The 14695-nt window shown below is 44.6% G+C and overlaps 1 protein-coding gene across 2 annotated transcripts; it reads left to right on the forward strand.

The window, feature by feature from the left end:
- Positions 1-96: 96 nt before the first annotated feature.
- Positions 97-14577, forward strand: ccdc87 (coiled-coil domain containing 87). 2 transcript variants are annotated; one of them, XM_071332289.1, is made up of 19 exons: positions 97-363; positions 1077-1285; positions 1621-1775; positions 1922-2172; positions 2418-2655; positions 2893-3252; positions 3417-3574; positions 3672-3798; positions 5466-5669; positions 5831-5947; positions 6098-6213; positions 6396-6525; positions 9643-9752; positions 9883-9998; positions 10222-10265; positions 11055-11237; positions 12789-12903; positions 13454-13596; positions 14265-14577. In XM_071332289.1, exons 2-19 carry the CDS (start codon positions 1084-1086, stop codon positions 14532-14534), a joined length of 3039 nt encoding a protein of 1012 aa, XP_071188390.1. In that variant the 5' UTR covers positions 97-363; positions 1077-1083; the 3' UTR covers positions 14535-14577. The 2 variants fall into 2 exon arrangements, with proteins under 2 accessions (XP_071188390.1, XP_071188389.1); XM_071332288.1 differs by having other exon boundaries at positions 99-363; positions 11052-11237.
- The last annotated feature ends 118 nt before the right edge of the window (positions 14578-14695 follow it).

Below are 14695 nucleotides of genomic sequence, written 5' to 3' on the forward strand. Positions count from 1 at the left end.
TTTTGAAGCCATCTCTCCTCCATCTTGGCCGCCCCCCCCCTTTTAATGCATACTTTTTAAATTATATGTGAGCTAAATATAAAAACCATTTCCTTAAAGTGTATTTTTTTGTTGTTTTAAAGTTCTAATATTACTGTCCCCACTACAACAAAAAAATAATGTAGAATTCCATTCATTCCTATCCTATGGAGGACTGCTCCTTCTGGGGAGGGCCAATATGACTGACCTGTGGCTTCAAAAGCCTCTCAGTGGCCAATTCACATAATGCAGTCCAGGGATTGTATACATCACTGGTGAGTACTTGCGTTTCCAAGCAACGCGTCCCTCCTGAAACAGGCTATGAGGAAATAATGGTAGCTAAAGGTACAGCAAGTTATGTTTCTTATCTATTAATATGAATTAACAATTATTTAGGTATTCTCCAAATTATGACAAATTCAAGTAGTATTTTCGTTTAATTTTATATAATTTTTAGAGCTCACTTGTCAAACAAAGTTCCAACTTCCATTGCTTCCTGGCTAGCTAATGTTAGCTAGCTACGTTAGTTAGTACAGAGCATTGCTGTAAAGACTGCGCATTGCCGTTCAAGGTGGGAGCTACCCACTGGGTAAAAACTGGTTGAATAAACGTTGTTTCCACGTCTTTTTATTGAAATTTTTTATGTGATGCCGTTTAATTAACCTAAATCCAATGACATGGTGACATTTTTTGTTGATTTCACGTTCCATTCACGTTAGTTGACAACTCAACCAAATGTAAATCAAAACCAGACGTTGAACTGACGTCTGTGCCCATGTGGGTGGCTAGATATTTGGTTTACAAAGTTACCATAAATGAAAAATGACAGCCTGAAAATCTGAATCATAACAGGCAGCGGGTACAGAAATGCATATCTTTGTGTGCACTGTGCATCATGTAGCTACTGTATGTGTATGAACCAAGAGAGGTCTGAACCTGGACCCAGGTGAGCATGCATGTCCAAAAGTGTCATGTCATATCCTGAAACCAGAGAGTTGCTCATTCAAGCTCTTCAGACCAGTGTATACCAAGGCTTCTTTGCTGTCTATGTCAAACAGTGAGGGGATGAGCGGTGGCAAAATGAAAGTGGTGGGCCGCCTCTCCCGAGCGGCGGAGGCCAAACGACGGGTGACAGACGACCAGGACATGCTGACCTCCATGACACAGATGGTGGCCTGCACCCAGGACATCCAGCAGAGATACCACAGCATCCTGGGGCCACTGTCCCTCTTCTTCCAGTCCAAACCCGAGGGAGAGAAGAGGGCAGGTGTGTGGGGATCTAAAGCTGTTTGAGGGAAGACAGCCTGGTGCCTTGTTGTTGATCCGTGATTGTTGCATGAGGCCTTTGAGTTATTTGAATCAACAAAAGGATGTGTAGATAGTTTTACCCACCCAAATTCTAAAGTCTAGGCCTATTCATTTACAGGGCTGACCTGAAAATACAAACAGGGTGTCGATCTACACAGTTTATTTTCTCTATCCACATGCCCCACACCTCTTTTATGATGCCAAAACAAAATATGTTTATCGTTTTTTTGAATGGAGGTGATACAGGAGAATGAAAGGTATGTACACACGTCCTGGGTGTGTTGTTCCTCCCAGACAGGGTCCAGGAGGAGAGGCCAGTGTCCCCGTCGGTGTCAGAGGGCGTGAAGACCAACCCCACCTCCCTGGCCGACATGTGTCAGCAGCTGCAGTACAGGATCCAGGAGCATTCCGTGCTCCACTCCACCCCTGTGGAGGATCAGCAAGCTCTGGTGAGCCACTCCATTAGGAGACACTATACACTCTCCTAAGCATCTACTAAATGGATGGATGGTTGGATAGATAGATGGATGGAACACTGACACACACACACAGCCCCCACCCACCCAAAACACTCTGTGACTCCCCCCCCCCCAAGGTGGCGGTGATGACATCAGAGCTGGGCCTGATCTGGCAGGACCTGAAGGGGCTGATGGACGAGCCCACGCTGAACCAGGAGGAGAACATGCAGCTGCAGGCGGAGACGTGCCAGGAGGTGCTCCGCATCTGCCAGGAGCTCTACCTCAACTATCTCCACCTGCTGGACAGGCTGAGGCGCCGCGCCGTCTTCAGTGACCAGGCCAACCGCAGCCGCCTGGGGGCCCAGATGTCCATAGACTGCACCAGCCTGTGAGTGAGGTTTCCCCGAGCTCCATTATTTCCTAGGGGGGATCAAAGGTCCTCAAATCAACATCTCTAGCTTCTTTAAACCAATATTTACAAATTCTTATAGTCAAACCTGCATGCTAAGCTCGTTACTTGAATTATCGATCATCCACCTTTTGTCGATAAGTGCAAACTCACCAAGCAGCTGTAAATACAATTGGTTGTTGTTATTGTTCTCCTTATTGCTAACGGTTATTCTTTCTCTGCAGTTTAAACGTCCACTCGATCAGACGCAGCGTAGCGGCAGGGATCAAGGCTACGCGGAGAGCCCGGCTGAGCGCTGAGAGACCCAGAGCTGCCGGACGCGACCTGAAGGGGGCGATGGAGACACACACAGCGCTGCCATGCAAACTGGACTTTGGTCTGACTCTGCAGACCAAGGCTGGCTGCAAGAAGAGTGGTGCCATCAGGCAGGGCAAAAACCCTATGGAGAGGGACCTCCGAGAGGTGAGAGACAGAGAAAGAGAGAGGGATAGAGAGAGTGTGTGTGTGTATGGGTTTGTGTGTGTGTGTGTGTCTGTCTGTGTGTATGCGGTACCTACATCTTTCTGTGTGGGTGTGTGTGTCTCCATGCGTGTGAATGTGTGTGTACACTTGCTTCTCTGCTGTTTTGGTGTGTGTGTGTCTGTGGTAAAGCTACAGGGAGCTGAGATGTTCCCTTCTCCCTGTCTGTCTGTCTGTCAGATGACTGAGAAGATGGGGGACATGGACCTGGAGCAGGTCTATGACCTGATGCCCTGCCACCTGGAGCTGATCACCAACAAAGGCTTGCTATCTCTCTTGCTCTTTTCTCTCTATTGCTCTGTCGCTTTCTCTGTCTCTCTCTCTGTCTCTATCTCGCTCGCTTTCTCTCTCTTTCTCTCACACAGACGGGCACACACACACATAGTCAAGTACACTTGTGACAATGACAAACAATTTTTTGTTAGTACTAGTAGTAGTGATATGTGTGTGTGTTTAGATGCAGCGCGGGCCAGCTTGGCCAATGTTTCACAGTCAGATGAGGAACCCAGCATGTATTACCATGGCTACACCAGACTAAAGGTATTGGTATAGTTCCACTATACTATACACATCATACACTATTCACACCCACTCAAACTGGTCCCTGAAGACATGCATACAGGATGGTTATTATTTACAAGTCATAACTTATTTGGTTCTTTTTATGAGTAATATTTTATGGAGTTATTTTTGTGAGCACCCAGGGGTGTAGTTCCATGCCAGACCTGCAGAGGGAGACTCTCCTGGAGGAGCTGGAGATGGAGGCCCTGCCTGCCAGACCCAAGTCCCCCCTGGTGCTGCTGGCCACTGGGCCCTGCTCCAGCATCGAGAAGCCCATTGACCCTGCCCACGACCTCAGGAGGTGTGTGTGGGAGAGAGTGTGTATTTTTGTGCTTGGGTGTGTGTATTTTGTGCGTGTGTGTGTGCATGTTTGTTCTTATGTGTGTGTATGTGTCTAGGTTGCTACAGGACAGAGTGATTGTGGATCAGGCTGTGACAGACTCTGACACAGACCTCCCTCCTCTGATCAAGGCCCTGGCGTGGAGAAGTTCCACCAAACTACAACAGCTCACACACACTCTGCAGGTAGGGAACACAACTCTGCAGGTAGGGAATACACTCTGTAGGTAGGGAACACACTCTGTAGGTAGGGAACATACTCTGTAGGTAGGGAACACACTCTGCAGGTAGGGAATACATTCTGTAGGTAGGGAACACACTCTGTAGGTAGGGAACACACTCTGTAGGTAGGGAACACACTCTGTAGGTAGGGAACACACTCTGTAGGTAGGGAACACACTCTGCAGGTAGGGAACACACTCTGCAGGTAGGGAACACACTCTGCAGGTAGGGAACACACTCTGCAGGTAGGGAATACACTCTGTAGGTAGGGAACACACTCTGTAGGTAGGGAACACACTCTGTAGGTAGGGAACACACTCTGCAGGTAGGGAACACACTCTGCAGGTAGGGAACACACTCTGCAGGTAGGGAACACACTCTGCAGGTAGGGAACACACTCTGCAGGTAGGGAACATACTCTGCAGGTAGGGAACACACTCTGTAGGTAGGGAACACACTGTAGGTAGGGAACATACTCTGTAGGTAGGGAACACACTCTGCAGGTAGGGAACACACGCTGCAGGTAGGGAACACACTCTGTAGGTAGGGAACACACGCTGCAGGTAGGGAACACACTCTGTAGGTAGGGAACACACTCTGCAGGTAGGGAACACACTCTGCAGGTAGGGAACATACTCTGCAGGTAGGGAACACACTCTGCAGGTAGGGAACACACTCTGCAGGTAGGGAACACACTCTGCAGGTAGGGAACACACTCTAGGTAGGGAACACACGCTGTAGGTAGGGAACACACTCTGCAGGTAGGGAACACACGCTGCAGGTAGGGAACACACTCTGCAGGTAGGGAACATACTCTGTAGGTAGGGAACACACTCTGCAGGTAGGGAACACACGCTGCAGGTAGGGAACACACTCTGTAGGTAGGGAACACACTCTGCAGGTAGGGAACACACTCTGCAGGTAGGGAACATACTCTGCAGGTAGGGAACATACTCTGTAGGTAGGGAACACACTCTGTAGGTAGGGAACACACTGTAGGTAGGGAACACACTCTGTAGGTAGGGAACACACGCTGCAGGTAGGGAACACACTCTGTAGGTAGGGAACACACTCTGTAGGTAGGGAACACACTGTAGGTAGGGAACACACTGTAGGTAGGGAACACACTCTGCAGGTAGGGAACACACTCTGCAGGTAGGGAACACACTGTAGGTAGGGAACACACTCTGCAGGTAGGGAACACACTCTATAGGTAGGGAACACACTCTGTAGGTAGGGAACACACTCTGCAGGCAGGGAATACACTCTGCAGGCAGGGAATACACTCTGCAGGCATGGAACACACTCTGCAGGTAGAAAACACACACCTCTGCATTTGTACAAATAGCACCATGCAATGCTAAAGTGGGTTAACCATGCTGCCTGGTCTGTCATTGACTTTTGACTATGCAACTTGCATAATTACACTTCTTATCATATCGTAATTGGACTTATGTTTTACCATATGGTTTGATGTTGGATGTCTTTATGCTACACTCAAATTGCCATTCGGGGACAATAAAGTGAACTGAACTTGCACACACACTCACACACACAAACACATGCACACACATTCTCTCACCATAGTATACTTCCTATATAGCCCCCCATCTATTCTTGTCCAATCCTAGAAACAGGAAGAGGAGGGGGAGAAGAGGGAGAGGTACAGGGTGCCAGTGGAGGAACCGGAGCACCCCCAGGGAGCTGTGGAGAACGTAGCCCTGTCCCACGGCTCTCTAGCGCGCACAGCCGCCGCCCGCGTCTCAGACAGGGTTCTCCGCGACACCATCAACATCCACACGTACCCACCCGTCTACAACAACCTCACCAAAGAGGTGGGTCACAGAGGAGGCGGAGGATAGACATGTTATTATTACTACTCAGTGTGTGATGATGGTACTGTTATACTGTTACTATCATTATGACCTCATCATGGTGGTCTGGCTCTCTCTCGCTCTCTCTCTCTCTCCTGTTCTCTCTCTTTTTCTCTAAACAGCTTGACCTCTCCTCAGTGCAATGGCTGGATCGTAACCTGTTTGCCGGGGAAGAAATAAAGGAAGTCTATAAGGAGTTATCCAAAAGTAAATCTACACAGTATCTCAACTTCGATGAGGTGAGATATACTCTTTTACATTGCCTGTTGAATTTATTTAATTCAGGAAAAATCCGTTCTTGAATTGGCAATTGTTGATCCAGAATTTCAATGAATCTCTTGAATATCAATAGAATTGACTCCCAAATGATCTGTTCCTTTCCCCTATAGGACCCCATGATAGAGCCAGCCCTGACCAACATCAGATGGAGTCTGAAGAAGAAGAACCACCAGAGGTTCATCAACCCACAGCTGAAGAGACAAAACACCAACGACATGTCCCACAGGTACTGTACCCTACATCCCACTTGACTCAACACCTGAACTCCACTTTAACACGCTCTCTCTCATAATACAACACATTTTCTCACAGAGAGCACCAGCTCTCCCAAGGTAACTCAAAGTGTGTGTGTGTGTGTGTGTGTGTGTGTGTGTATGTGTGTGTGTGTGTGTGTGTGTGTGTGTCCAGGAAAAGGACCGAGATCCCAGCGGACCATAAGAAACCGGAAGACCAGAATTCCCGGGCCTACACGGCCTGGCTGCAGTGGTGGAAGACAGACCTCTCAGTCGAGGACTACCTCCGATACATCACCAATCAGGTAAGAGGTCACACATTCTGTAGTTACAGGAAGCAAATAGAAGAAGACTTTCTAATTAATAGAAGGCAGTAAATGCATAAAAATCGATTGAGTAACTAGAAGAAAATCAACCGGTTTGTGTACAAATGAATCTCAATAGACTTTCGAATTGGACCATAGGTTATTATAGACATGGCTTGATTTATTTTTTGTGTTTTGTTGTTGTTTTTTAGTAGTTCTACTTTTTTTATATTGAATACTGTGCCCTGTTGGGTAGGGCTTGAAAGTTAAGCGTTTCACTATAATTGTGCATTTGACAAATAAAATGTGACATTTAAAATGGGTGCCAATTAAACAACTCGTTTGGGCTTGAGTACTGTTTATATTTAGGTGCCAGAACTTTTCAGTCATTATTCTATAAGAGTTGCTGGACCTCAAGCAGTAGAAAAGTCAAGGTGCCAGTACTCAGTACCGAATGAAATTAATACTTCTTTGAATTAATTAATGACATTTTATTTTCGTGTCAAATCGCCAATTGGCAACTCATCCCTTATGGGATTAATTGACACATAAACAAACATTACAATAATTCACTAAAAAAAGAAAGAAAGAAAAAGTAAGGTAAAAATCAATACATAATAGTAAATTACATCCCTAGAGCAGTAAAATAATATACATACATACACACTGTATACATACATACATACATACATACATACATACATACATACATACATACATACATACACAGAAAAAAAGAAACAGAAGTCACTGTCTGGCACAAAGAGAAGATTCATATGGGAGACAACCATATACACAATATATATACACACACCATTAACCACATAGAAGCTAAATATATATATATATATTTTTAAACAATTTCTTTATAGGTAGCCCTTTTACTTTTTTCCAGGCTTTATTTAAATATTCTGCAAACTGAAATACACAATGGACAAAAAACTATTTCAATTTCTCCTCATCACTTAGCCACATAATGCCAGGGTATATTGGGTGTGCTTTCTGGAATAAGAGCAAGCGTATATTGTGGTAGAAAGGGCAATAGAGGTTAAAATGAGTTTACTTCTCTATTTCTTTGAGGTCACAATAGTTACTTTCCTCTTCCATTTCACCACGATACTGACCTGTTTCAATATCCCTGATCTGACCTGTTTCAATATCCCTGATCTGACTTGTTTCAATATCCCTGATCTGACCTGTTTCAATATCCCTGATCTGACCTGTTTCAATATCCTGGTCTTACCTGTTTCAATATCCCTGATCTTACCTGTGCACATAGCGATCGCTTGCTTTTAGGTAGGTTATACATAATATATCTCTCACACACAAATTCACCCTTAATCAAACAAAAGGTTCTCAATTTGGGTTCTCATCCACCCATTTTTTTCCTTCATATTGCATCAACAGTTGTTTTTCAATCATATATATGTCTCCCTTCATCTGGATTTCATACAGATGTTCACAGTCAGACTCTTGAAAAAGGTCGGACATTTCAGCTGCCCAGGCTCCCCCTATGGATAGATCCCATTGAAAAACTTTACTAGCTATTCTGGCAGTTGGCATATCCAACAGTCTATTCCAAAGTCTCACCATACATGCCTTCCATCTCACCTCACAGGGTTCTCAGCCCATATCCCCAGTTATTGCAAGGAAAGGTGCAAACTTGTGGACACCTAAAAAGTTATGGGCGTGTTCGTTTTTTAAATACCTCTTAGCACCCCACACTCCTGCGGAATAGTCCAGAACAGGACACACGCATGTCTGATACAGTTTGGAGTACGTAGCATAACCAATATCTTTCAGTGTTTTTGTTTTCCCCATAACTCCTCCAAGAACTCTACTTCCTGAGTCGGCTAGGGTTGATGTTCCGTATAGAAAGGTAATAGGTTCATCAATAAAAAGACCCAAATATGTATAATTGCTAGTAAACTCACTGAAGTGAAAAACACTTCTCTTAGTACTTGGATTTCTAAAAGTCATGATCTGTGTTTTTGTCTGGTTAGTCTCCATCTTTTACACCAATTGACTGCACATAACATGTTCTGCAGGTCTTGTTCAGTTTCTTCCATCTAAATAATATAATCAGCATATAAAAGGATTCTTAACATTTCATCATCATATCTTACTCCAATATTTAACTGTTGAATTTCTTTTGCCAAATAATTTATAAACAAAGCAAACAGTCGGTGATAAGGTGTCTCCTTGTTTTACACCCGAGGGTGTGGAAACCAATCTGTACCATATTCATTAACACGCACACAAGCAATTGATACTTTGTAAAGAGACTGGATTGCGTGATCAAATTTCCCGTCAACCCTTGTCTTTAACAAACTATAGGCTAAAATATCCCTATTTACAAAATCAAAAGCTTTCTGGAAATCAATGAAACATGCTTGGATGTAGGCTTCTCTTCGTGTAATCTATTTCTGATTATTGTACAGACCGAGAAGATATGATCTGTACAGGCTCTGGATTTACGAAAACCATTTTGTTCTTCTACAAGAATGTTTTGATTCTCCAAAAATCGAATTAGCCTATTGTTGAGGATGGATGAAAATATAATGTATAAACTGTACTTTAAACTTATGCCTCTATAGTGGCACTCTTGGGTAATTTTTTGAAGATTTGGGAATGGGATTCACTACAGACTTATACCAAGTGGATGGCAGTATACTGTACTCAAAACACATTTGGAGCAAATGATATAGGACGTCAATTAATTTAGGGGATTTTAAAACCTCATTAGGCAGTTCATCAATGCCAAATGCTTTCCCATATTTTGCAGCGTCAACCACCTTCTTAACTTCTGCCACAGACAGCTCCTCATTTAAATACGGGTTACATATATAAGAGGGTTTTAACATTGTATTTTCCAGTTTAGTTTTCAGGGAACATATGTCTTTATAAAATTCTTCCTCAAAATATGCCACATTTTCGTTACCTGAGAACAACCTAGCAAACCCCTTCTCCCACTCTTTAAGTACCTGTGTAATATCAGTGTTTTTTCCAGGCCCAATTCAAGCACTGGATACATGTCCAGTTATTTCCATGTCCAGTTATTTTTGTGGTATCAGAGAGCGATTGACTAGGACTCTCTCTGTCTTTGTGTCTAAATAGGACTCTGACTACCTGTGGGCGGCGTTCCACTTGTACGATAGTGGCGATAGTGACGATGAGGAGGACGAGAGGAGGAGACTGCTCCAGCTACGACGAGACGAGAGGAAGAAGTCTGTCTGTCTGTCTTACTGTCTGTCTGCCCCACTTTTCGTTCTTTTTTTCTCCGTTCTTTTTTGTTGTAATCATGTTTCTTACATTATGAGGACTGCGAGCAGCTAACAAACCAATGTGTGTGGACAGTAGGCGGAGGCAGAAGATGGAGGCTCTAAAGGGTCAGAAGCAGGAGTACGTGACAGGGGTGTGGAACGTCAACACGGTGCTGCTGGGAGGGCTGTGGAAGGAACCCCATCTGGAGGGTAACACACACACACACTGACTTTTGACCATAGTAATTTAGTGAGTCATTCAAAAGCAGGATGTTCCAGTCAAGGATTGTGAAATAAAAGGAAGTCAAACAGTTCTGGTTTAGTAGGTAATGTCATGACTCATTGGATTTCTTGCTTATTGGTACTAAACCTGTTTCATAGCCTATTGTTTATAGACTCATAGGTAACCTATTGTCTGTTGGGTTTTTTACAGAGGAGGAAGAGAGCCCAGATGAAGAAATAACCAGCCCTAAACAGGTGTGTGTGTGTGTGTGTGTGTGTGCGTGTCTTAGTACACAGATGATACTATAAATGTACTGTAAATGGATACTATAATTGAACTGTAAATGGATACTATACAGTAAATGTACCATAAATGGATTTACAGCCATTGTAATACAGTCAGGTTTTATGTGTCATTAAGACTGGGAGCCTTCGTTCTGGGTAGTTCTCTCCTTCCTTGTCCCATTCCATCATCTCTCCTTCCTTGTCCCATTCCATCATCTCTCCTTCCTTGTCCCATTCCATCATCTCTCCTTCCTTGTCCCATTCCATCATCTCTCTTTCTCTGTCCCATTCCAACATCTCTCTCTCCTTGTCCCATTCCAACATCTCTCTCTCCTTGTCCCATTCCATCATCTCTCCCTCCTTGTCCCATTCCATCATCTCTCCTTCCTTGTCCCATTCCATCATCTCTCCTTCCTTGTCCCATTCCATCATCTCTCCCTCCTTGTCCCATTCCATCATCTCTCCCTCCTTGTCCCATTCCATCATCTCTCCCTCCTTGTCCCATTCCATCATCTCTCCCTCCTAGTCCCATTCCATAATCTCGCCTTCCTTGTCCCATTCCATCATCTCTCCAATTCCTTCAGATCTACGCAAAGGCTCATAACAGTTTGGGGCTGATTGGGCTCTGTTCCAAATCAAACTCTAGCTCCTACCACTAGGGACTTTCTGTAGACTTGAATTGAATAGGCCTTAGCAATATGGATACTATTTCCCTTTAAACTGTTTTTTCTACTAACTGTTCTCTCTCCCTGTCAGAAGGCCTATAAGAGGACAGTGAGTGTGGGGAGCAAGGACGCCAGTCAAGGGGGGGTGATGGGAGAGGGGGACCAGGTCCAGAGCAGGCTGGAGAGGATCTGGACACTCCTCTGCCTGCCCGACACCTACAGACTGGACATGGCCATCAAGTACAGCTCCCACGCACGCAGGGACCAGCTGGAGGAGGTGTGCACAGTACACAGACACACACGCATACAATAACAAATATATACAAGTGAATGCACACTTACTGTACAAGTATCATGCCACCATCTATAGCAGGGCTGTCTCATTCTGGTCCTGGAGGGCCTAAACACTTCTGGTTTTTGTTTCTACCAGGTAGTTAATTGCACTCACCTGGTGTCCCAGGTCTGAATTAGTCCCTGATTAGAAGGAGAGAATAAAACCATATGTTTTTGGGCCCTCCAGGACTGACATTGGACAGCCCTGATAGAGGTTAGTAGAGATGGTAGCATGATACTTGATGCTGTGTTCATATTACCTCACCATATCACCATAGACACAGAGCTCACTATATCACCATAGACACAGAGCTCACCATATCACCATAGAGACAGAGCTCACCATATCACCATAGAGACAGAGCTCACCATATCACCATAGAGACAGAGCTCACCATATCACCAAAAACACAGAGCTCACCACCATATCACCATAGAGACAGAGCTCACCATAGAAACAAAGCTCACCATATCACCGTAGACACAGCTCACCATATCACCATAGAGACAGAGCTCACCATATCACTATATACACAGAGCTCACCATATCACCATAGACACAGAGCTCACCATATCACCATAGACACAGAGCTCACCATATCACCATAGAGACAGAGCTCACCATATCACCAAAAACACAGAGCTCACCATATCACCATAGAGACAGAGCTCACCATATCACTATATACACAGAGCTCACCATATCACCATAGACACAGAGCTCACCATATCACCAAAAACACAGAGCTCACCATATCACCATAGACACAGAGCTCACCATAGAGACAAAGATCACCATATCACCAAAAACACAGAGCTCACCATATCACCATAGGCACAGAGTTCACTATATCACCATAGAAACAGAGCTCACCATATCACCAAAAACACAGAGCTCACCATATCCCCATAGACACAGCTCACCATAGAGACAGAGCTCACCATATCACCATAGAGACAGAGCTCACCATATCACCAAAAACACAGAGCTCACCACCATATCACCATAGAGACAGAGCTCACCATAGAGCCATAGAAACAGAGCTCACCATAGAGCCATAGCTCACCATATCACCGTAGACACAGCTCACCATATCACTATATACACAGAGCTCACCATATCACCATAGAGACAGAGCTCACCATATCACCAAAAACACAGAGCTCACCATATCACCATAGACACAGAGCTCACCATATCACCATAGAGACAGAGCTCACCATATCACCAAAAATACAGAGCTCACCATATCACCATAGACACAGAGTTCACTATATCACCATAGAGACAGAGCTCACCATATCACCATAGACACAGAGCTCACTATATCACCATAGAAACAGCTCACCAGATCACCATAGAGACAGAGATCACCATATACTTCCAAAATCTTTTCCATACCTTGAACAGAATTCTGTGTATGCATACATCTGTGTATGTGTGTGTGTCCGTATTTGTATACACCCGTGTGTGTGTGTGCGCGTATCCTCCTAGGCCATGGCAGCATGGGCGCGCGCTGCCCGTCTCATCCAGCAGAGGGAGTCTCTGCTGGCTCGTCTGGAGCTGTTTGAGAGGGACGCTTCTGACCCCAACCGCTTCTTCCTGCAAGGTACTGCATAATATATATCTGCTCTGGGGTTAAGTTTCTCCTCGGTGCAAATATTTTCCCACGAGCCCGTCCTCCCCAATTAAGGTGACACCAACCTCCTGTGCTCCTTACAATATTATAACATATTGCTTTTACAGCATATTGTATTGGATGATATATTGTAAGTTGCTAAATATATCATCATATTATTATTGTTATAAATAAAAGGCAGTTGATGAAATATCTAATGCCAGAGTACACCCTACTGGACAAAAAAATTTAAGCACCTGGTATTCCCAGGCAGTCTCCCAGCCAAGTACTAACTAGGCCCAACCCTGCATAGCTTCCGAGAGGCTAGTATGGTCGTAAGTGAAGGAACATATCTTCATACACTTTACAAAGTGAATGTCTTTCGCTCTATCTTTGTCTCTTTCTTTCATTCCATCTTTCCTTCCTTCCTCTCTCTCACTTAATTTTTCTATCCTTTCCTTCCACTCTCTTTTCATTCTATTTATTATTTCCTGCCCCTCTCTCTCTTTCTCGCTCTCGCACTCATTTTTTTCTTTCTCAGGCTACCGAGGCACCTCTCTAGCCAGGATGAATGAGTCCAAGCACCGGAGCAAACTCAACTCCCAGATCTGTTCTCTGGAGAAGGTGTTGTCTAAGATTCTCCACCACATTACAGACAGCTTCCATGACACTGTCACCTACAAGGTGAGTCAGGCCAATGGGCCATACATCATGGGTCTATTAATTAGTGTACAGCGTAACAAAATGTTTTGCAACGGAAAACGAAAACCTGTGTTTCTTATTAGACAAATTGAGCAAAGTCCCTCCTTGTTTTTGCTTGTTTGCTTCCGTTGACTTCCTAGTGAATATGACTCACTAGTGTCACTGTGCTCCTCGACATACAGCACATGCAGTATGCTATGGGGGATAGAGAGAGACAGAGCGAAAGCAGAGCATTGACGTTCCCTCACCTTCTCTATTTCTCTCTCACTCCCATTCTGTTTCTTCCTCTGGCCATGTCCAAAATCGGTCCTGTCTTGCATACTACTTACTAAAACTGCATAATGTGTAATAGTCGTATATTCTATCTAGAACATACCAGTTAGAAAAAAAGTATGCAGTAAGTTACAAATATTGACATACTAGGCTCATACATACTGAGAAAACGCTATGTAGAGCTCTGCGCCATCCCCCTTATCTGATTATCCCCAATAACCAGAACTTGTCAACTCATCATCAAGTCCTTCATTGGTTTAATCAGGTGTATTAGTATTGGGCTAGAACAAAAGCCCCAAAACTCTGGTGCAGCCAGACATAACTAAGCAGTTTCCTCACAGCTGTGTTTTCAACTGTCACTCTCTCACTCTCTCCAGGGGAGGCCGTACAGGGAGAAGATGCGCTGGGACCGCATCGAGATGCTCTACTGGCTGCAGCAGGAGCGCCGGGTCCAGGCTCTGGAGAGGGTGGTGGAGGGGAGGGGCTCTCTCCCCACCAGACTGCCCCCCCTCAACCACAAACTTTGGCTGTACCCGGGCACCCACCCCACCCCCCAAGGACACACCCCGACCCTCAGCCAGAGGCCCCACCCTCACACACACAGCGGCTCCAACCCAACCCAGCCAAACTCAGTGTATCCAGTATAAGTTTGAACGTTGTAAGCAAATTAATAAAATGCTTGGAAAAATGTTTGTATGCACTGCTTGGAAGGAAATATTATATTTGATCATTTGTATGTATTCATATTATGTATAATCCATTATCACTTGTCAAGTAAATGTATGAACGTGATTGGATAATATATATA

This window comes from Salvelinus alpinus, chromosome 11, assembly GCF_045679555.1.
Source record: "Salvelinus alpinus chromosome 11, SLU_Salpinus.1, whole genome shotgun sequence".
In the NCBI taxonomy this organism is placed as follows: domain Eukaryota; kingdom Metazoa; phylum Chordata; class Actinopteri; order Salmoniformes; family Salmonidae; genus Salvelinus; species Salvelinus alpinus.

Excerpts from the sequence above, each read along its gene's own strand:
- ccdc87 (XM_071332288.1), top strand. The coding sequence starts at position 1,084 with ATGAGCGGTGGCAAAATGAAAGTGGTGGGCCGCCTCTCCCGAGCGGCG. Across the intron at positions 5,948-6,097 it reads AGTATCTCAACTTCGATGAG|GACCCCATGATAGAGCCAGC; the intron begins GTGAGATATACT and ends TTTCCCCTATAG. Across the intron at positions 9,999-10,221 it reads GAAGGAACCCCATCTGGAGG|AGGAGGAAGAGAGCCCAGAT; the intron begins GTAACACACACA and ends GGTTTTTTACAG.